Source organism: Oncorhynchus masou, chromosome 32 (genome assembly GCF_036934945.1).
Source record: "Oncorhynchus masou masou isolate Uvic2021 chromosome 32, UVic_Omas_1.1, whole genome shotgun sequence".
Taxonomy (NCBI): Eukaryota; Metazoa; Chordata; class Actinopteri; order Salmoniformes; family Salmonidae; genus Oncorhynchus; species Oncorhynchus masou.
Window position 1 is genome coordinate 68,718,160 of NC_088243.1, and position 24,379 is coordinate 68,742,538.

The 24,379-nt window shown below is 40.5% G+C and overlaps 1 protein-coding gene across 4 annotated transcripts in view; it reads left to right on the forward strand.

Moving 5' to 3' along the window:
- The window catches only part of LOC135526512 (LIM domain-binding protein 2-like), a 122,873-nt gene that overhangs the window by 86,251 nt on the left and 12,243 nt on the right, over positions 1-24,379 (forward strand). Inside the window, exons 4-8 of one of the 4 annotated variants that reach the window (XM_064954951.1) lie at positions 2,294-2,416; positions 5,080-5,163; positions 10,736-10,859; positions 14,420-14,472; positions 15,604-15,753. In XM_064954951.1, the coding sequence (XP_064811023.1) occupies positions 2,294-2,416; positions 5,080-5,163; positions 10,736-10,859; positions 14,420-14,472; positions 15,604-15,753 (534 nt within the window). Of the gene's footprint in view, positions 1-2,293; positions 2,417-5,079; positions 5,164-10,735; positions 10,860-14,419; positions 14,474-15,603; positions 15,754-24,379 lie in introns of all 4 variants that reach the window. The other 3 variants (XM_064954949.1, XM_064954950.1, XM_064954948.1) reach the window with 3 other exon arrangements.

Genomic DNA, 24,379 nt, shown 5'->3' on the forward strand with positions numbered 1-24,379 from the left:
ATTCTATCTCTCTCCTGTTAATTTTAATTTGTTTATTGTGTGAACTGTTTAAGCAAAAGGCTAATTGAATTGATATGGTTGATGAGTTGGTACATAATATCAGTGTAATGACGGTATATTACAGCCTAATACAATGAACACTTGACTATAGAATGTATTTCCTGTTATTAACTGTATTACAGCCTAATACATGATGAATGTATGATGTTTTATAATGTAACTACATATAACAGATGTGTTATTAATGCTCTATTATGCCCTTATTCATAATGAATCATCTTTCAGTATTATTGATATATAAACCTAATCCATTATGAATAAGGCCTACAGTTGCATCTTATACAGTAGAGAATGATGGGATGCTGTGTTACTCTCAGAATATGTGGTTGAGATCCCTTAGCTAAGCGAATGTGCACAATATTTATTACAGGCATCTTAAATCAATGGGGATCCTCCAAGGGGCCTTACCTTTTTATGGACAGTGTTTTTATTGACCAGTATTTTCATCCGTTGCCCCTACTTTTCGTACGGTCCTGTGAAGTGTCGTGTTGTAAGACTAAAGGTTTTGTTAACAAGCCACTTTAGCCAACCGATATAGAGGTGTCGTTTTTAATTGTTTCCATCACATTTTGGCTTGAATGTTTGCTGTACAGTTTATGTACACATATGATATTATATTCATACATTTCTTCTGGACAATATTTCTGTCCATTTAGGGGACCCCTTTTGGCTCAAGTGTACCCCCAGAGGCAAACAACCCGTATAATTTATTTAGCTCCCATGAAAAGGTTTCATGATGTTTAAAAACAAATTTTAGCATGTGTAGGTCTTTGTGTTAATACCAATGGAAGTGATACAGAATTTCACTTAGCTCTGTAGCCAGTATTGTTAAACTCATATTTTTTGCACTGTGGCTGGAGGTCAATAGTATGAGAAGCAGCTGGAATGATTTTCAAACTAGAATGAAAGCCCTTTCCATTGTCCATTAAACACTTCTGATAATTTAAAAAAACATTGCTTCTGTCTAATCCGCATTAATCTATCTAAAAACATACGCATTATCGGCCTGAACAGCATCCCTCCAACGACTAACCGTTAAGCTCGATAACTATCAAAAAGTAGTTCCGACTCTTAATCCCAATAGTAAGAATAACTCATGAATACACTATCAAGGCACACAGAAACATCGTCACATTTTAGCCAAGTAGCATAGACTATACTACATCCCCAGAATGCCCTAAATCATATATTCAATGGTAGGAGCTAGTAGAGGAAAAAATATTCCCCTTTTCTCTACTTTTTCTTTTTTTCCATTGTGGCGGAGTGATACCACGTGACCAGGCCTGTATGCCCGCCAGCCTCTTTCTTGTTGATCCTCGGGAGACCATCTGTGCTGGGGGCATTGATTAGAGTGTCTGGTGGGATTACATCTTTTCTGTTGCCATGCCAACTAATCAGCTGATTTTTTTGCTGCTCGCTCTATCCCTCCCTCTGGTTGCCACAGCAACGAAACATTGGGAACTGCAAGAGCCCTGACAACACTGAATTCGTCTAAAGGGGCGAATGTGTGTGTGTTTTTTCTGGCTCTCTCATACTCGTCCACACACATACACACTCTCTCTCTATCTCTCTCTCTCTCTCTCTCTCTCTCTCTCTCTCGCTCTCTCTCTCTCTCTCTCTCGCACACTATACATTTTTCTCTCTCTCTCGCTCTCGCACAATCCTGTATTTTTCTCTCACTCTCGCACACTCCTCTGTCTTTTTCTCTCTCTCTCTTAATTGGCAACTCTCTCTGACCCAAAGTTCTTGTGTCTCTGCCGTAAACACACTCCTCTCAACATCATCTTCAAGAGAGTGTGAGGAATGAGAGGAACAAGGACAGACCAGCTGAATAAGGACAGAGTAAATAATAGCCTGCCCAATTCCATACAACTTCAACGTATTCCAAAGTGAATGACATCCTGCTGAGTATTAAGAATCGATCCCTGTAATGATTACCCAAATAAACAGACGCCCGCGTGCCAGCTAGCTAAAAAAAAAAAGAAATACATCAATATGGGGAATTATTTTGAAGGTGATGTAAACCGTAGTATACTGTATCCTAAGGGCCTTTTATTTTGAAAAGTGCTCTTGAATGAAGCTGAATACTATAGGCCTACATTTGTTACAAAGGTTGCTATGAATGATACTACAAGACTCATAAAGGTGTCATGCCTGTTCTCATGCAGGTGTTAGGAATGCCTTATGTATACCCCCTTCAGATAAAGTGTTCCCCATCTTTGTTGTTGGACAGGTATGCACAGAGGGCAGACTGATTCTTGAATTTGCCTTTGACGACCTCATGAGGATCAAGACCTGGCACTTCACCATCCGGCAATACCGAGAACTCATCCCCCGCAGCATCCTGGCCATGCACGTGAGTTGTGTGACATCATCAACATGGGCCGACTGCACGGCGACACAAATGTACCACATAGAGTTGGATAGGTGGTGCTGCCTATGCTGGATAGAGGGTGATGCCTATGCTGCATAGAGGGTGATTCCTATGCTGGATAGAGGGTGATGCCTATGCTGGATAGAGGGTGATGCCTATGCTGGATAGAGGGTGATGCCTATGCTGGGGATAGAGGTTGATGCCCATCAACATGGGCCGACTGCACGGCGACACAAATTTACCACATAGAGTTGGATAAGTGGTGCTGCCTATGCTGGATAGAGGGTGATGCCTATGCTGGATAGCGGGTGATACCTATGCTGGATAGAAGGTGATGCCCATGCTAGATAGAGGGTGATACCCATGCTGTCCCAGAAGCCATTATGGCAAGGTGCAAACATATACCCTCTATCCAACTCTATGATTTGATATCATCAACATGCGCCAAACACCACCCACCCATTTTCCATCCAGGTGTATCCTATTCTCGAATGTTAATGAGAGTCCTCTTCCTCGGGCTCTTAAGTGGCCCAACTCCACCAAGACACTTAGACGCTATTCATAAGCATATGAATTTAAAAGCTATACAAAGCAGTTTGGAAAGTGTCCCAATTTGGAGGGATTTTAAAAACCAATTTATTTGCAGACATCAAAGGAAGGCTTGGATGAAAGAGGACCCTTGCCTGAGCAAAAAATAAATAACAAGGTCACTTGAATAATCTGTTTAATTCCAGTGTAATGAACATAATAGTCACATGGAGAGAATGGCAGTGAAGTGAGCAACTTACAGGTTGTCATAGTTCCATACGTTATACATAGTATATTATATTCAGTAGTGCACAGTCATACTCTAGTCATACTCTAATATCATGAATATGTTTCCATCAAATACATTCCCTGTCTGCATGTCACCTATCATAACCTAAACACACCTACCTCGAAGTGTGCAACACTGAAACTTTTTCTTCAGCCCTGTGGGCCTAAAGGTGTATTTAAGAAGTAGTTTTCCCTGAATAGCCAGCCTCCTTCTTTTTGCCAAATCTTTATATAAAATTCACACACGATTAAATTGGCCCCTGTGGGTATTCCCACTAATTTCAGGAGAGTAGGGTATTGTGGGCCTTGGATGGATATTTCACAGGCATACGAGTGATGTGTAAAAGTGAGTTTGCTCTTTTGATCATAGCCTCGACTAATGAAAAGTGTAGAGAGAGTCCGGAATGGAAGTGAGAAGACTGAATTTAGACAGACACAGTTGTGCTAGTTCATGTGTGCATGCACATTGCCCCCAGACATTCACACACAGACATAGACACAAACACATATATACACATACACACATGCACATGGATGTATGTGCTCACACGCACACAAACACACACGCACATTTTGCAGGTTTTGTTATAAAATTCTAAAACATACTTTTTTTTTCAAACATTCATTTCTTGTAAAAGCACACATTTTGGATTGGAAAAATACGTGTTGTGGGTATTTCATAGTTTCACCCCACTGGGCAAAAGCTGGTTGAATCAGTGTTGTTTTCACATAATTTCATACAAAATATAAAATGTGATGGTGTCGAATCAATGTGGAATTGAAAACAGATTTGTATTTTATCTCCTTTTCTCCCCAATTTTGATCTTGTCTCATCGTTGCAACCTCTCAACCGGCTCAGGAGGCGAAGGTCAAGTCATGCGTCCTCCGAAACATGCCCCGCCAAACCACGCTTCTTAACAACCGCCCACTTAATCCCGGAAGCCAGCCACACCAATTTGTCAGAGGAAACACCGTTCACCTGATGACCGAGGTCAGCCTGCAGGCTCCCGGCCCGCCACAAGGAGTCGCTAGAGCGCAATGAGCCAAATTAAGCCCCCCCGGCCAAACCCGCCCCTAACCCGAACGACACTGGGCCAATTGAGCGCCTCCCTATGGGACTCCCGATCACGGCTGGTTGTGCTACAGCCTGGGATCTAACCCGGGTCTATAGTGATGCCTCTAGCACAGCGATGTAGTGCCTTAGATTTCTGCGACACTCAGGAGGCCCATTTCATATTTTTTTCACCCAACTTTGAACCTAAATTCAATGAAATTATGAAATTATTTTTTGATTTCACATTCAATTCACATTAGTTGACAACGCAACCAAATGTAAATCAAAACTAGACGTTGAGCTGACGTCTGCCCAGTGGGACAGTTTTGTGGGTATTTTAAGGCTAGTGTATTCTGACACTGAATTTTTGAATGGGTATTCAGTGTAGTTGTTGATGACCATAGATGAGAAAGTATTTGACATCTCCTGGAGTCACAGGTTCTCACAACACTAAGCTGTAGTCAGGTGGCTTCTTGATATTGATATTTAGTTTCCAATTTCAAATCATACTCTAAGATAAACCGATTTTTAGATGTGTTTTTTTACCATCGTCCATCTTTCCTGACTTTCTCTACACCAAGATTCAACTAGGAATTAGTGTGTTTTTGATTTTGAATGGACGCAGAGCCAGGCTCGGCTTCTCATCTGTCTTTTGTTTTGTCAATACACAGCATTTTCAGACTGAAGACTTCTATTATATAAAAGAGTTCTAACAAATTAATATTAGTAGTTAATATTAATGCAAACTGTATGTTTCCCCCCCCCCAACCCTTAGGCACAAGACCCCCAGGTTCTGGAACAGCTCTCCAAAAACATCACCCGCATGGGGCTGACCAACTTCACCCTCAACTACCTCAGGGTAAGAGCTCTCTAGTCTCCTGTTTGTCTTTCTGTATCTGTCTCTCTCTCTGTTTCTGTCTCTCTGTCTCTGTCTCCCTCTGTCTCTCGCTGTCTCTGTCTGTGTCCTTCTGTTTCTGTCTCTGTCTCTCTCTGTCTGCGTCTGTGTGTCTGTCTCTGTCTCTCTCCGGCTGTGTCTGTGTGGGTCTTTCTGTTGCTTTCTGTTGCTCTCTCTCTATTTTCCTTTCACATAGACACACACACAAAGATGTGCACGCACACACACACACACACACACACACACACACACACACCACTATTCAGTGCAACAATCACCTTGATATATGTACCATAGCATACCCTCCACAATTTGTAATTGTTAGGTACCTGAAAATGAATATTTATAAAATGTCAAGATGGAATATACAATATAATTCCATTCACAGACAGTACTGATAGCTGTCACCATATGTTATTTTAATCTGAATACATAAAACAGTACTGATAGCTGTCACCATGTGTTATTTTAATCTGAATACATACAACAGTACTGATAGCTGTCACCATATGTTATTTTAATCTGAATACATAAAACAGTACTGATAGCTGTCACCATATGTTATTTTAATCTGAATACATAAAACAGTACTGATAGCTGTCACCATATGTTATTTTAATCTGAATACATAAAACAGTACTGATAGCTGTCACCATATGTTATTTTAATCTGAATACATAAAACAGTACTGATAGCTGTTACCATATGTTATTTTAATCTGAATACATAAGACAGTACTGATAGCTGTCACCATATGTTATTTTAATCTGAATACATAAGACAGTACTGATAGCTGTCACCATATGTTATTTTAATCTGAATACATAAAACAGTACTGATAGCTGTCACCATGTTATTTTAATCTGAATACATAAGACAGTACTGATAGCTGTCACCATATGTTATTTTAATCTGAATACATAAGACAGTACTGATAGCTGTCACCATATGTTATTTTAATCTGAATACATAAAACAGTACTGATAGCTGTCACCATGTTATTTTAATCTGAATACATAAGACAGTACTGATAGCTGTCACCATATGTTATTTTAATCTGAATACATAAAACAGTACTGATAGCTGTCACCATATGTTATTTTAATCTAAATACATAAGACAGTACTGATAGCTGTCACAATATGTTATTTTAATCTGAATACATAAAACAGTACTGATAGCTGTCACCATATGTTATTTTAATCTGAATACATAAAACAGTACTGATAGCTGTCACCATATGTTATTTTAATCTGAATACATAAAACAGTACTGATAGCTGTCACCATATGTTATTTTAATCTGAATACATAAAACAGTACTGATAGCTGTCACCATGTTATTTTAATCTGAATACATAAGACAGTACTGATAGCTGTCACCATATGTTATTTTAATCTGAATACATAAAACAGTACTAATAGCTGTCACCATATGTTATTTTAATCTGAATACATAAGACAGTACTGATAGCTGTCACCATATGTTATTTTAATCTGAATACATAAGACAGTACTGATAGCTGTCACCATATGTTATTTTAATCTGAATACATAAAACAGTACTGATAGCTGTCACCATATGTTATTTTAATCTGAATACATAAGACAGTACTGATAGCTGTCACCATATGTTATTTTAATCTGAATACATAAAACAGTACTGATAGCTGTCACCATATGTTATTTTAATCTGAATACATAAAACAGTACTGATAGCTGTCACCATATGTTATTTTAATCTGAATACATAAAACAGTACTGATAGCTGTCACCATGTTATTTTAATCTGAATACATAAGACAGTACTGATAGCTGTCACCATATGTTATTTTAATCTGAATACATAAAACAGTACTAATAGCTGTCACCATATGTTATTTTAATCTGAATACATAAGACAGTACTGATAGCTGTCACCATATGTTATTTTAATCTGAATACATAAGACAGTACTGATAGCTGTCACCATATGTTATTTTAATCTGAATACATAAGACAGTACTGATAGCTGTCACCATATGTTATTTTAATCTGAATACATAAGACAGTACTGATAGCTGTCACCATATGTTATTTTAATCTGAATACATAAGACAGTACTGATAGCTGTCACCATATGTTATTTTAATCTGAATACATAAAACAGTACTGATAGCCGTCACCATATGTTATTTTAATCTGAATACATAAAACAGTACTGATAGCTGTCACCATATGTTATTTTAATCTGAATACATAAAACAGTACTGATAGCTGTCACCATATGTTATTTTAATCTTAATACATAAAACAGTACTGACATCTATCACAATATGTTATTTAAATCTGAATACATAAAACAGTACTGACATCTATCACAATATGTTATTTTAATCTGAATACATAAAACAGTACTGACAGCTATTACAATATCTTATTTTAATCTGAATACATAAAACAGTACTGATAGCTGTCACCATATGTTATTTTAATCTTAATACATAAAACAGTACTGACATCTATCACAATATGTTATTTAAATCTGAATACATAAAACAGTACTGACATCTATCACAATATGTTATTTTAATCTGAATACATAAAACAGTACTGACAGCTATCACAATATGTTATTTTAATCTGAATACATAAAACAGTACTGAGAGCTATTACAATGTTATATTATTCTGAATACATAAAACAGTACTGAGAGCTATTACAATGTTATATTATTCTGAATACATATTAGAGCATTGACAGCTATCACAATATGTTATTTTTTTCTGAATACATAAATGCATCAGTGAATATCCACCTATATGTTCTTCTTTACTTTTTGGTTCCAGTTCTCAGTGTATTTAAAACATAAACTTAGTGGACTTCTCAGCTGTCTGTACCAGAATACATTAGTCAGTATTTCAGATGTCTTTTGTTTGTGCTTTTCATTCCAAGATTGAGTGACAGCTCCGATTTCCAAATGGGAGAACAAGAGAAGAAGAGTGAGGGAGAAAAGAGAGAGGGAGTGAATTAATTGGATTGAGAAAATTAGCATAACATTAATGAATGCTCCCTGTTGACTCATAATTGTGAAATGCAGCACGGAGAGACGGCGAAGAGCTTAGCCGCTGTTTATTATGAAGAATGTGTAGAGAGTGGGGAGAGAGAGAGGGGAGAGAGAGGGGAGAGAGAGTGGAGAGAGAGAGTGGAGGGAGAGTGGGGAGAGAGAGGGGAGGGAGAGGGGAGAGAGAGAGGGGAGAGAGTGGAGGGAGAGAGAGGGGAGGGAGTGAGGGGAGAGAGTGGAGGGAGAGAGAGGGGAGAGAGAGAGGGGAGAGAGTGGAGGGAGAGAGAGTGGAGGGAGAGAGAGGAGAGGGAGAGAGAGGGGAGGGAGAGAGAGGGGAGGGAGAGGAGGGAGAGAGAGGAGGGAGAGAGAGGAGAGAGAGGGGAGAGAGTGCGAGAGACAGAGACAGAGGGCTTTTGGGTAGATTTTTGAATGACCGTTCTTAACATTTTTTTTAAGATTCCTTGCAGCATACCATGAAAATAATTATGGAAAGCATATGGAATGATCATATGGAATATATTGAGTGTAGTTTTGGAGAGGTGTGCGCCATAACACACCTACAGTATATTATTGAGTTATTTTGCATAACTCAAATTACAGAGACAGACTTGCTTTCCAGTTAATGACAATATGTCATCCATTACCTAAAGGAAATTTCGCTAATGGCCGTTAGTGTAATGCTACTAGGCTATTCCTTTGAGTTTTTATGACACCCCACAACCTACCTAATTTATCCCAAACAAAATACCCCTTGTAATTTTTCACCAACAAATCTTAGTCTTGGCCCTGAGTCAAATTAGGAATTGGCTGACTTTTGGAGGTGGGGTCAATTTCATACTGTACTTTGAGTAAATATCATCGGTCTGCCTCACGTCACTGTGAGCCGTAATGATTTCTCTCTTGCTATCTTAGTGTCGCTGTTCAAATAAAATACGCCCTTTCCTCACATAAATGGAGTCTTTATTGTCTTTCAAAAGGCGCCCATGCATTTCCTACCGTTTATCAGTTCTTCCCAAAGAGACTGATGGTTTCCTGGCCAAGGGTCAAAACAAGCTTTTTTTGGTCACTGTATTTAAGCCTTTCCATGTGTTAGAGCCGTGCAGCAGACTTCCTACCATTCAACCTGAAAATAGCACTTGTTTTCAGGGTCAAATCCAGGGATTGTTCCCTGAGCTAGGGGGGATATAGCCGTGTCAAGAGGACAGCAACAGAGAAACAACATGGGCTTAGTGTGCTACATGTTACATGCATGTTCTCTTCGCCTGCATACCGTCCAATGGCATCAGAAAGTAGATCTGTAGTAGTAGTGAATCCTATTCCTTATGATCTAAAAGGCTAAACTGATCCTATTTACACACCCAGGTCTGTTTTGATAGGCCTAGACATGTAGGATCTTAATTTGAGCCAGTTTGCTACATCAGGAAAACAAATCCTGCAGCAACAGGAAATATTATGTGGATTATAATTATTGGACATTTTAAGATTTCCCTTTCCAAACCTTGAAAAACAGCGCCAGAACATTATTCCTCCTCAACCAAACTTTGCAATTGGCACTATGCATTGGGGCAGGTAGAGTTCTCCTGGCATTCACCAAACCCAGATTCGTCCTTCGGACTGCCAGATGGTGAAGTGTGATTCATCACTCCAGTGAACTTGTTTTCACTGCTCCAGAGTCCAATGGCGGCGAGCTTTACACCGCTCGAGCCGGTGCAGTTTGGAACTCTGTAGTGAGCGTTGCAACCGAGGACAGACTATTTTTTACACGCTCTGCGCTTCAGCACTCGGTGGTCCCATTCTGTGAGCTTGTTTGGCCTACCACTTCACGGCTGAACCGTTGTTGCTCCTAGATGTTTCCACTTCACAATAACATCACTTACAGTTGACTGGGACAGCTCTAGCAGGGCAGAAATTTGACAAACTGACTTGTTGGAAAGGTGGCATTCTATTATGATGCCACGTTGAAAGTCACTGAGTTCCTTAGTAAGGCCACTCTAATGCCAATGTTTATCTGTGGAGATTGCATGGCTGTGTGCTCATTTTTATACACCTGTCATCAAAGGGTGTGGCTGAAATAGCCGAATCCACTAATTTGAAGGGTCTGTGTACCCGCATGACAATGCTTTGGTGTGACAGCAGGGACGAGCATTTTGATGTTTGTTGCTGCCTAAGATAACTGTTGAGGGAGGCTGTTTGCCACATGTGAAAGTTACACAGCTGTGAGTGTCTTACCTATTTAAACGGACAAACTGGCCCCTGTGTCCTCTTTGTGATGACTTCATAGATCACTTGAGGATTCTCCTTGTTGGATTCTGTAATACAGAATTTCAGATACAGTATGTAGAAATGATACCCTTTAGAGCGAAGCTCACACAACAATTACAGATCCATCTTCACCAACATGGAAAACAACGTGTACTATATATGCATTTGCGTTTTTATACTACCAAATTCAACATTTGCGTGTGTGTGTGTTCATTTGTTCCATCATCTGCAGCTGTGTGTCATCCTGGAGCCCATGCAGGAGCTCATGTCCAGGCACAAGACCTACAACCTCAGCCCTAGGGACTGTCTGAAGACATGCCTGTTCCAGAAGTGGCAGAGAATGGTGGCCCCGCCAGGTAACGTTTATACGGCTTTACCAACCAAACACACTGTTCTGCAACTATTAATACTGTGTTCCAAATGGCACCATATTCCCGGTATAGTGCAATACTTTTCACCAGTGCCCTATGGGACACAACCAATGTTATTATAGTGACTATAGTAATAGGAGAGCTGAGGTGATATAATGACAATGGTTAGATTGCCTAATTTGTTGAAAAACTAATAGTAAGCAATTTTTATTACATTATTTGTATTTCTAAATATGTATTATAATGCATAAATACCTCAAATTTATTCTCCCTGTCAGGAATCAGGAAATTGATCAGGACTTCCTCTGGAACTTTTATTTGAACAGGCTGTAACCGGCCATTTCAGGGTTTTATGGTTGATGTTCGAAGGGTGGTTCTTAAAGAATAGTCGGCTTAAACTGGCTGTGCAATATTAAAGCTGGAGTTTTTGACATATTCAAGGGCTGCAAATTACTGCAATATTCGCCAGGGCTTGACAAGACGTCTTAAAAAAGCAACACCAGTAGAAACCCTTTGACTCGGACCTGTGTAATGTGCAAGGCTTCTGAACTTCAATTAAGGGTGCCTGGTGTAATCAAACTACAAGATCCAACTCCCTCGCTGATAGCTCCCAAGAGGTTTCAATTCTCACTGTCAATGAGCGTAGAATCATCTGGAACAGACGCTTTGAAAAAGGAGAAGTTGAACTGTCAATGTGTAATTGTGCACAAGGAGATAAACCTTTGATCAATTTCATGTTGTATAGTATCAGGGTTCACTGAAAAAAAATGTAAGGTGCCAAACGTATCAGCTGTATAGGAACTGACAGCAGCTTTGGGATCCAGAACCCTCTGTATATATCTTTACATATTGCCTTTACTCAATACCTGTTTCACTAGTGGATTTTATTCTTAACATTGTCTTGGGTGTATAGCCAGATTATTAGAATGGTAGCTTTTATCATTTGACACAGATCTAGGATCAGTTTTGCTGGTCATAAATCTTTCATGCGCCACTACAGTTCGTCTGTCTGCCAGTGTTTTTAAAGGAAACCAAACTGGTCTAATAATTGTGTAATTGTGGTTTCCTTATTAGTCAAGTTTTTCATCTTTCCTCCAATTCTTCTCAGACCTGGAAAATGGTTCTGTTTTAGCGAGGAAGGAAGCACGGATGCATTTATGCACTGATAAGTTTTTTTAATGGAAATGGACAGGTTTTAGTGCGTCATTTGTTCGACATCGACGTAAACCGTTGTGATGCCAGAGACGGTTGTTTCTGACAATGGACATCATGTTCCTGTTCCTGGGTTTGTCAAAGTAGTAGATGGGAATTGGTAACTTGTCACCGTTTTTCTCGTGACAACCTTAAACATTACAATTGACTAGCAATAGAGACGTTTATTTGGTTCTGGGTGAAGAGATTGCAGTTCTGATTTAAAAAAAGGTGTACAGTGCATTCAGAAAGTATTCAGACCCCTTGACTTTTTCAACATTTTGTTACATTACAGCCTTATTCTAAAATGGATTAAAACGTTTTTTTCCCTCATCAATCAACACACAATACCCAATAGTGACAAAGCAAAACTGATTTTTATAAATCTTTGCAAATGTATTTAAAAAACCTGATATCACATTTACATAAGTAGTCAGACCCTTTACTGAGCATTTTGTTGAAGCACATTTGGCAGTGATTACAGCTTCAAGTGTTCAATGGCACAAGCTTTGCACACCTGAATTTGGGGAGTTTCTCCCATTATTCTCTGCAGATCCTCTCAAGATCTGTCAGGTCTCTCCAGAGATGTTCGATTGGGTTCGGGCTCTGACTGGGTTACTCAAGGACATTCAGAGACTTGTCCCGAAGCCATTCCTGCGTTGTCTTGGCTGTGTGCTTAGGGTCATTGTCCTGTTGGAAGGTGAACTTTTGCCCCAGGCTGAGGACCTGAGAGCTCTGGAACAGGTTTTCATCAAGGATCTCTGTACATTGCACCTCACTAGTCTCCCAGTCCTTGCCACTGAAAAACACCCCACAGCATGATGCTGCCACCACCATGCTTCACCATAGGGATGGTGCCAGGTTTCCTCCAGATGTGACGCTTGGCATTCAGGCCAAAGTGTTCAATCTTGGTTTCATCAGACCAGAGAATCTTGTTTCTAGTGGTCTGAGAGTCTTTAGGTGCCTTTTGGCAAACTCCAAGCGGGTTGTCATGTGCCTTTTACTGAGGAGTGGCTCCCGTCTGGCCACTCTGCCATAAAGCCCTGATTGGTTAAGTGCTGCAGAGATGGTTGTTCTTTTGGAAGGTTTTTCCATCTCCACAGCGGAACTCTGGAGCTCTGTCAGAGTGACCATTGGGTTCTTGGTCACCTCCCTGACAAAGGCCCTTCTCCCCTGACTTCTCAGTTTGGCCCAGCTCTAAGAAGAGTCTTGTTGGTTCCAAACTTCTTCCATTTAAGAATGATGGAGGCCACTGTGTTCTTGGGGACCTTCAATGCTGCAGAAATGTTTTGGTACCCTTCCAAGATCTGTGCTTTGACACAATCCTGTCTCGGAGCTCTACGGACAATTCCTTCTACCTCATGGCTTGGTTTTTGCTCTGACATACGCTGTCAACTGTGGGACCTTATATAGACAGTGTGTGCCTTTCCAAATAATGTCCAATCATTTGAATTTACCACAGGTGGACTCCAATCAAGTTGTAGCAAAATCTCAAGGATGATCAATGGAAACAGGATGTAGCTCAATTTTGAGTCTCATAGCAAAGGGTCTGAATACTTACGTAAATAAGGTATTTCTGTTTTGTATTTTTAATACATTTTAATACATTTTTTTAAAACCTGTTTTTGCTTTGTCATTATGGTGTATTGTGTGTAGATTGATGAGGATTTTAAAAAATGTTATCAATTTTAGAATAAGGCTGTAACGTAACATGTGGGAAAAGTCAAGAGGTCTGAATACTTTCCGAATGCACTGTATGTTCCTCAGTTATGTCTTTTCAGATAAATTAGACGTCGCTGGTTGCCTTTGAATAATAAAGCATCTCCCTTGGTGTGATTAGTATAAGAAATGTATTTCATTTTCAGACATCGTTTTGAAGATCACAGAAATGTTGTTTTTCCCACACTGACATTCAGAGGAATAACATTCTCTTACAAACACTTGGTGAAAATAGCTAAACACATAATTTATGTACATCAGAAACAGATATAAGTACTGCTAAGATCTCTACTGAACCTATCGTATTACTTTACACAAGAATAATGATCAAGGGTATACCCTTTTTTTATTATATATTTTATTCATTAATTAATTAAATGTGTGGCTCATAATTAGAAAAAAAAATACTTTTCATAATTGTACCCCTTAGTAATAATGTTTTTCGAAATATTACTCAACAGTAATAATATTTAGACAATATATTTGTCTGTGCATTGCAGTGAATGTACAGCTATCTTTTCTCTTATATACTCTGTTGTAATTTCTGGTCTCTCTCTCTCTCTCTCTCTGATATTTAATTACTTAAAATAATTCATCACTTCAATAAACAAACCCCATTTTGATTCTGGTTTCAGCTGGACACCCACAGAATTTCAAAACGGAAATATTCCCCACAAATCACAAAAAAGGTACCTTTTCTGTCTCCCTGTAGTTTTCAATAGAGAGAGAAGTAGTCTTGGAGATTGTATTTTATTCTCTCTCTGAACAGAATGCCATCAAATACATTGTTGTGCACTTTTTGTCATGAATGCTCAACAACCGCCTAAAGACGAAATTAGATGACTGCATGTCACATTCATTATTTCATGCTAACTCACTATGAAATTCTAAATCATTGACCTAAAATGTTTGCTAAGACACCACACTGTCCATCACCGCTTCATATGGTGTTGCAAACAAACAAACAATCTGACTCGTAAAGACAAATCACAGCAATACAAATAAATAATAATAAATTACAAATATAGATACAGTAAGATAAAAGATGGTGTTCTCTCACAGTAGGTTAGTTTTATAAAAGGTGTGTAACATATACGTCAGGAAGCAGGTCTAGAAATTGAGTTTAATAGAGAAACGATACAGATTAACAAACATGAGAAGCGTCCAGAACGTGAGAGAAAACAAAACCAATACTGCCTGAAGACAGAGGCTCCTGAGGGCTAAATAAAGGGGAAGTAATCAAGTAAATGATGAAGTCCAGGTGTGCATAGCGATGGGGAGCAGGTGTGCGTAATGATGGTTGCCAGATATGCGTAATGTGGGTTGCCAGGACCGGTGGTTAGTAGACCGGCGACGTTGAGCGCTGGAGAGAGGGAACGGGAGTAGGCGTGACAAGGTGGTGTTATCTATCACAGTAGAGCAGTTTTATAAAAGATGGTGTTATCTATCACAGTAGTGTAGTTTTAAGTTGGGCAGGCTTTTGAGACATGTACAACACCAAGGTCCTTAAGGCATTCACATTAAGTCAAGCAGCACGTTCTATTGTTGAGCATTTATACAAATGAAACATGGGATCTTTCCAACTAGTGCATGACTTGGGAGATGATAACGCCTTTTGATTTCACCTCTGATATTAACAAAGCATGGATCGTTTTTTAGTTGTTGCATGTTGTACGTATTGTGCATGTATGTCTGTCTGTCTGTGCATTCTTGCATAGGTGCGTGTGTGTGCATGTCAATATACACATATCTTTTAATGAGTTACCCCCACCTTGGTGTATGCATTATGTTGTCCCCCATGGCTCTTGTTTCCTTTGCTGGTCGTGCCAAAGCTGAGCCAACAAGACAGACGACGACGAAGAGGAGGAAAAGGAAGAACTCTGCCAGCAGTGCCAACAGTAGCGTGGGCAATGCCAACAGTAAGAAGAGAAGCCCTGCCAGCAACTTCAGCCTTTCCAGTCAGGTACCTGTAAGCATCAGATCTACTGGGTTTGGCCCGCTCTTACACCACTATACATACTCTTACACCACTATTACACCATCTTTCACCTTCTTACACCACGATACACCCCTATACACCACTATACACCCTCTTATACATTCTTACACCACTATACACCCTCTTACACCACTATACATACTCTTACACCACTATACACCTTCTTACACCACTATACATACTCTTACACCACTATACACACTCTTACACCACTATACATACTCTTACACCACTATACATACTCTTACACCATCTTACACCACTATACACCCTCTTACACCACTATACACCTTTATACATACTCTTACACCACTATACCACGATACACCCCTATACACCACTATACACCCTCTTATACATTCTTACACCACTATACACCCTCTTACACCGCTATACACCCTCTTACACCGCTATACACCCTCTTACACCGCTATACACCCTCTTACACCGCTATACACCCTCTTACACCGCTATACACCCTCTTACACCGCTATACACCCTCTTACACCGCTATACACCCTCTTACACCGCTATACACCCTCTTACACCACTATACACCCTCTTACACCACTATACACCCTCTTACACCACTATACACCCTCTTACACCAATATACACTCCTTCTACACAGCTACTATAGATGCGCAGGCAGGAAGGCATGTAATGAAACACAACAATTAATTTATAGGACTATCAATCTACTATCATAATATGTTTATTCAAGTATTCATCTAGAATTATCCTCTCCTGTTCCATCATACCCTCTGCTCTGGGGAGTACTTTATCAGCTGGTACTCCATGGCTCTAGTCTATCCCATGGCTCTAGTCTATCCCATGGCTCTAGTCTATCCCATGGCTCTAGTCTATCCCATGGCTCTAGTCTATCCCATGGCTCTAGTCTATCCAATGGCTCTAGTCTATCCCATGCATAGCATATTTTCTACCTTGACATGTCAATACAATGGGGCCACTTGACACAGTTTGAGGTTAAACACCTACTTAAACCACTGAGTGTTAGACCTCGCACTTCACATCACCCCGGGGGATAAAGTGCTATTGCGCCTCAATTGTTTGGACAGGCTATAGCACTTTCTCACGATCACACCCTAGGTTTGCTGTATGGACTGTTAGGAGTCATACTGACGGCTTAGTACTGTAGTCCCTTTGGATGGGGGGGGGGGTAGGAGGGAGGGAGACTGGGGAACTGTGAACCCTCTTTGTTTTGGGTTCTGTTGTTCCTCACGGTGCCGCAGGTCATGCTTTTTAATTCCCAGGACATCACTCTTTTTTCTCTATGTATATATTTTTTATGCCTCTCTCTCACCCACATAGACACACACCCTCTCCAACTCAAGCTCCCCCCTCTCTCTTGCTCTTTCTCGATCTCTCTCCCTCAATCTCCCTTTCACACACACAAATAGACACACACCCTCGCCAACTCCAGCTACCTCTCACTCTCTTCTATCTCTTACTCAATCATTCAGACGCACACACACACACACACACACACACACACACACACACACACACACACGCACACACAAATTGTTTTCTCAGTGGGAGGCTGTTTGGCTCTGTGCCATCACTCATTATCAGTATATCTGTATACACCCCCCTTCTCCTCTCCTTTCCTTCCCACACACAACCTCCTCTCCCTCCTCATCCCCCATCCTTTCTTTAAGAACACACACTTCCTATGGCTAATGTTGACATGCGTCTTTAAGAGCAGTGGCGGTAACATGCTGGTTACATATGTTGCACGCCTGCTAGCTTTGTCTGAGAAGTTGTTCGTTCGTTGGCTGAGCACAGCCCCTACGTGAGCCCAATGACAATAAGGAGAGGACAAGGAGGAAAGGGAGGGAGTGGGTGAATGGGGGGCATAGAGAAAGCAGGAGGAGTGGGTTGTTGTGTTGTTCAACAGGGACCTCTACTGGTTGCTGGGCTGAAATTACATTGAAAACCATGTAGAGTGTTACTATGAAAGCATGCAGAGTACTCCTATGTGTTTGCTGGAGGATTCATTGGGAACATTCAAATATAAATGGATTGTGTAGAACAGATATGGTTGTCTGTCAGGTAGAAAATGTGTGAACATGTGTGAATCAACATGTGTTGTTAGCTCTATTTGTTACGCTTCTATCTGTATCCCTCTGAACATTTCACCTCATAGGTCCTTACCTACACATTCTGTTTTTGCAAATCTGAAGAGACGAGATAGGTCTATGCTGAAAGCTCAGCCCAGCCTTTCAATGGGCATAGAGGAGCATCTAACATATTGCTTACACCTGTCCAGTTCCTTCAGATCTGCAAACACAGAAGAAGTAGCGGGTTGTCTAATATCTCAAAAGGGATGCTAATACACTAACATATGATCAGAAAATGAACATTTTTAGCTGTTTTAACAGCCCATAGGCCCATTCAGGGATAACTGGCTAGCTAATGCTAAAGATAATGAGATGAGTAGATCAAACATTATTAATTAGATCACAATTAACACTCCCCCAATCCAAGTCTGACCACCCAAACTGCCCAGAGGTAGATTGACAACCACCCCCGCAGGAACAGATGGCGAATTCAAGGCTTGTTGGCAATCAGCACGTTTTGAGCTAATTACTTAATTAGCTATGCAAATTGACAAATCAGTGTGTATATTGTCATTTAGTCAAAAAGCTCACCTAAATTAATTAGTGTGATTAAGGCATAGTAGGGTGTAGAGGCGGTAGCTTGGGGGTTTGAGAGACGTTGCCCCCCCAATCCTGATCCTCTTTGGTTGGTGTGTGTGTTTTTGTGTGCGTGTGTGTGTGTGTGTGTGTGTGTGTGTGTGTGTGTCTGCGTGCGTGCGTGCATGCGTGCGTGTTCATACATGTGCACACATCTGCATATCAGAAGAGAGTAGCGAGAACTAACATGCCGCGCCACATCGACACACATGGGCAGTGATGCATGTGTTTCATTTAACTGTGTGACTTCCTCCCGAGATGCAGTGGGAGGTTGTGGGCTGCTGAGGAGAGAGAGGGTTTAGCAGACCAGGGGAGATGAGATATACAACTCAACCTGCCTAGAACAACCAATACTATGCTAACATAGTCAATTTGATCACATAACTACTGGTAATCAATCATCGAACATTGCTTAAATTATTCAATTGTATCTCCTAGATACTCACTGTTAGTTTTATGCCTGTACCTATCAAAATAGAGATTTAGCATCACCCAATTAAATTCCCTCACAATGCGAATAAAGAATCAACCACAGAATAAAACTCACTATGTTCTCATCTGTGACCTCAACGCTAGGGGTCATATCATAGAAATATGTCCGACATAATCACTATTGGGAAATACCTAGTAAATTGCACAACTGAATGCATTCAAACGAAATACAGTGTCTTCCGAATTTAACCCAATCCCTCTGAATCAGAGAGGTGCGGGGGCTGCCTTAATCGAAGTCCACGTTATCGCCGCCCAGGGAGCAGTTGTTGTGGGGGTTAACTACCTTGCTCAAGGGCAAAACTGCAGATTTTTCCACCTTGCCAGTTCGGGTTTTGAGCAAGTAACCTTACTGTCCCAAAGCTCTAACCGCTAGGCTACCTGCCTCCCAAATTGATTGGTCTGCGAGGGGCAGGAAGGGAAGGACAGTCCACTTCATCAGTGGGAGGGGGTTTCATTAGCTCAAAGTGCACTGAATGAGGTTGACCATGTACATACGGGTTCACCGCCTTCACGGTGCTTCGCCATACACACCAGCCATACACACACTCCTTAAAATCCCACCATGCACCAACTGTTATTGCAGGAGCAGCAGGGGGTTGTTTCGAAACAAGGTAAACACACGGCCAAGAGTAATGCCCTGGGCTTTACCCCTTTGGTGAAACAACAAACACACATCAACATTTGAATCACACCAGTTTATGGATTAGAAGGGTTATATGGGCTAGAAGGGTTATATGGGTTAGAAGGGTTATATGGATTAGAAGGGTTAGATGGATTAGAAGGGTCAGATGGGTTAGAAGGGTTAGAAGAGTCAGATGGGTTAGAAGGGTTCGATGGTTAGAAGGGCTATATGGATTAGAAGGGTCAGATGGGTCAGATGGGTTAGAAGGGTTAGAAGAGTCAGATGGGTTAGAAGGGTTAGATGGGTTAGGTGGATTACAAGGGTTAGAATGGTTAGAATGGTCAGATGGGTAAGATAGATCAGATGGGTTAGATATATTAGATGGGTTAGAAGGGTCAGATGGATTAGATTGTTAGATGGATTATAATGATTAGAAGGGTTAGATATATTAGAAGGGTTAGATGGATTAGAAGGGCTAGAAGGATAAGGAGGGTTAGAATGATTATAATGGTTAGATGGGGGTTAGATTGATTAGAAGGGTTAGGTGGGTTAAATGGATTAGAAGGGTCAGATGGGTTAGATGGTCAGAAGGGTAAATGGTTAGAATGGTAAAATGGGTTAGAATGGTAAAATGGATTAGATGGGTTAGATGGGTAAATTGGTTAGAAGGGTAAAATGATTAGAATGGTAAAATGGGTTACAAGGGTAAAATGGTTAGAAGGGTAAGATGGTTAGAAGGGTAAAAATGGATTAGATGGGTTAGATGGTTAGGAGGGTAAAGTGGTTAGAAGGGTAAAATGGGTAAGATGGTTAGAAGGGTTAGATGGGTTAGATGGATTAGAAGGGTCAGATGGGTTAGAAGGGTTAGATGGGTTAGAAGGGTTCCATGGATTAGAAGGGTAACATGGGTAAAATGGTTAGACGGGTTAGATGGGTTAGATGGTCAGAAGTGTAAAATGGTTAGAATGGTAAAATATGTTAGAATGGTAAAATAGGTTACAATGGTAAAATGGATTAGATGGGTAAATTGGTTTGAAGGGTAAAATGATTAGAAAGGTAAAATGGGTTACAAGGGTAAGATGGTTAGAAGGGTAAGATGGTTACAAGGGTTACAAGGGTAAGATGGTTAGAAGGGTAAGATGGTTACAAGGGTTACAAGGGTAAGATGGTTACAAGGGTAAGATAGTTAGAACGGTAAAAATGGATTAGATGGGTTAGATGGTTAGGGGGGTAAAATGGCTAGAAGGGTAAAATGGCTAGAAGGGTAAAATGGTTAGAAGGGTAAAATGGTTAGAAGGGTTAGATGGATTAGAAGGGTTCGATGGGTTAGAAGGGTTCCATGGATTAGAAGGGTAAAATGATTAGAAAGGTAAAATGGGTTAAAAGGGTTAGGTGGATTAGAAGGGTTAGATGGTTAGAAGGGTTACAAGGGTAAGATGGTTAGAAGGGTAAAAATGGATTAGATGGGTTAGATGGTTAGGAGGGTAAAATGGTTAGAAGGGTAAAATGGGTAAGATGGTTAGAAGGGTTAGATGGGTTAGATGGATTAGAAGGGTCAGATGGGTTAGAAGGGTTGGATGGGTTAGATGGATTAGAAGGGTTCCATGGATTAGAAGGGTAACATGGGTAAAATGGTTAGAAGGGTAAAATGGTTAGAAGGGTCAGATGGGTTAGAAGGGTAAAATGATTAGAATGGTAAAATGGGTTAAAAGGGTTAGGTGGATTAGAAGGGTTAGATGGTTAGAAGGGTTACAAGGGTAAGATGGTTAGCAGGGTAAAATGGATTAGATGGGTTAGATGGTTAGGAGGGTAAAATGTTTAGAAGGGTAAAATGGATTAGATGGTCAGAAGGGTAAAATGGTTAGAAGGGTAAAATGGATTAGATGGTCAGAAGGGTAAAATGGTCAGAATGGTAAAATGGGTTAGAAGGGTTAGAAGGGTCAAATGGGTTAGAAGGTTTAGATGGATTAGAAGGGTTAGAAGGGTAAGGTGGGTAAGATGGTTAGAAGGGTAAAATGGTTTAGAAGGGTAAAATGGTTAGAATGGTAAAATGGGTTAGAAGGGTAAATTGGATTAGATGGGTTAGATGGTTAGGAGGGTTAGAATGGTAAGATGGTTAGAAGGGTAAGATGGATTACAAGGGTAAGATGGTTTGAAGGGTAAGATGGTTATAAGAGTAAAATTGTTAGAAGGGTAAAATGGTTAGATGGGTAAAATGGTTAGAAGGGTAAGATGGTTAGAAGGGTAAAATGGTTAGAATGGTAAAATGGATTAGATGAGTTAGAAGGGTAAAATGGGATAGATGGTTAGAAGGGTAAGATGGTTCGAAGGGTAAGATGTTTATAAGGGTAAAATGGTTAGAATGGTAAAATGGGTTAGAAGGGTAAATTGGATTAGATGGGTTAGATGGTTAGGAGGGTTAGAAGGGTAAGATGGTTAGAAGTGTAAAATGGATTAGAAGGGTAAGATGGTTCGAAGGGTAAGATGGTTATAAGGGTAAAATTGTTAGAAGGGTAAAATGGATTAGATGAGTTAGAAGGGTAAAATGGGATAGATGGTTAGAAGGGTAAGATGGTTAGAAGGGTAAAGTGGATTACATGGGTTAGAAGGGTAAAATGGTTAGAAAGGTAAGATGGTTAGAAGGGTAAAATGGATTTAATGGATTAGAAGGGTAAAATGGATTAGAGGGGTAAAATGAATTAGAAGGGTAAAATGGTTAGAAGGGTAAAATGGTTAGAAGGGTAAAATGGTTAGATGGGTAAATTGGATTAGATGGGTTAGATGGTTAGGAGGGTTGGAAGGGTAAGATGGTTAGAAGGGTAAAATGGATTAGAAGGGTAAGATGGTTATAAGGGTAAAATTGTTAGAAGGGTAAAATGGTTAGAAGGGTAAAATGGTTAGAAGGAAAATGGCGGACGGAAGACAGGGTGGTGCGGCAGGTGCCGCTTCTCATTCGAATGCTGTAATTTTATCTAAACCATTAGGTGTACGCCGATCCCAGCTAAGTAACTCATGCAAAGAGTTAAAGCGCAATTATGTGTTTTATCTCCAGTACTCTGCCATGATTGTCAGTTATGTAGCTGCTCTACTGATAATCTCAGTGCGTCCTTGCTGGGATGACACAATCAGTCTACTACCGGAGAATATCAACACCAAACACATTGGTTCACCGTTCCACGGGAGCGGACAGTACACAGCATACCATAATGTTCTGAATAATGGCCAAGTCTACCTCGCTCCTTATTCTACTGAACCGCTTAGGCGTAACAAACACAAGTCCAACATTTATCGGAAACTGTTAAACTACCTGTTCACTACCCTCCTGCTCTCCGGGGATGTACAACTCAATCCTGGGCCCAATATCACCGAGCCAGTGATACGCACCGGAGTGGAGAGCGGTGGATGGCCTCGTCCACTGGTCGTCGCCGCTGTGGAGGTGGGTGAGTGCTATGGTCCTATGGTTTCTCTCGACTCACCCGACTCCAGGATAGATTTTCACTCTTCAAACATACCAGAGTCGCTATATGCGATCCCTGACTCTGCTTCTGGTACGCAAGCTATTTTAATTAGTTCCCCGCATCCAGTGCAGGCGGGAGGGATTGTTAATTGCGCTACCGAACTGCCCCTAATCAAAACGAAACAAAACGGCCTAAACCCAGCCGTCAGAAAACACAGAAAATGTAACTTTTTTCAGTGTGTCAATCACTCTCGAGTCATCTGGGACCCACGAGCTAAGCCCAAGGGACTACTAGGGGGGCACTTGAACATTCGTAGTGTCATTCCAAAAAGTGATCAAATTCAACATCTACTCACAGACTCCAACCTTGACTTTCTCTGCCTCTCAGAGCCATGGCTCCATAAACACTCTCCATATGCTGCTTTGATTGTGCCTGGCTACAATGTTTTCAGGAGAGACAGGATTGAAGGAAGAGGAGGGGGTGTGATGATTTACATTAAAGAACATATCCGATGTAAACAAATTGAGTGGTCATGTGATAATGAACTAGAATGTATCGGCCTGAAAGTTACACTGTCTCCCCAAATGTCTTTTACCCTCATTGGAATGTATAGGCCACCTTCCACCAAAAGTGTGTTTTTTGATCAGTTTAATACCATGCTTAGGGAATGTGATTTTGGGAAAGAGGTCATCTTAATGGGAGATTTTAACATTAATTATGAAGACAAGTGTTGTAGGAAAACCCTCAAACGGATCACTAATACCTTTGACCTTACACAGCTAGTTAAAGGGCCAACCAGGGTGACTTGTTGCTCTAAAACACAGATTGATTTGGTGTTCAGTAATAAACCAGAGAGAGTGACTATATCATTCAATATGGTTACTGGGCTGTCTGATCATAATCGGACACTTATAGCCAGAAAGCTATCTAAGAGCAGGTTTAACCTCTCTACTGTTAGAAAGCCGGATCAACTCAGAATACCTAAGAGTGAATTAAACTATTTTGAAAAAGCAATTAAGGGAATAAACTGGAATGATCTCTTGTCCTATACAGACGTGGAAGCTGATAGTCAGGTTTTTCTATCCACAATCCAGACTACAATAAATGGCTTCCTAAAGAAAATCAAATCCAAACCTGGCCAAAAGAGCACTCTTCCTTGGCTAAATGGAGAAATCTGGAAATTGATGAAAGAACTAGATTATGCTCTAAAAATAGCCCTAAAATCTAAATTAGAGTATGACAGACGTAGGTTTACCATGTTGAGAAATAAGGTGATGAAAGAAATCAGACAGGCCAAGGCAAAC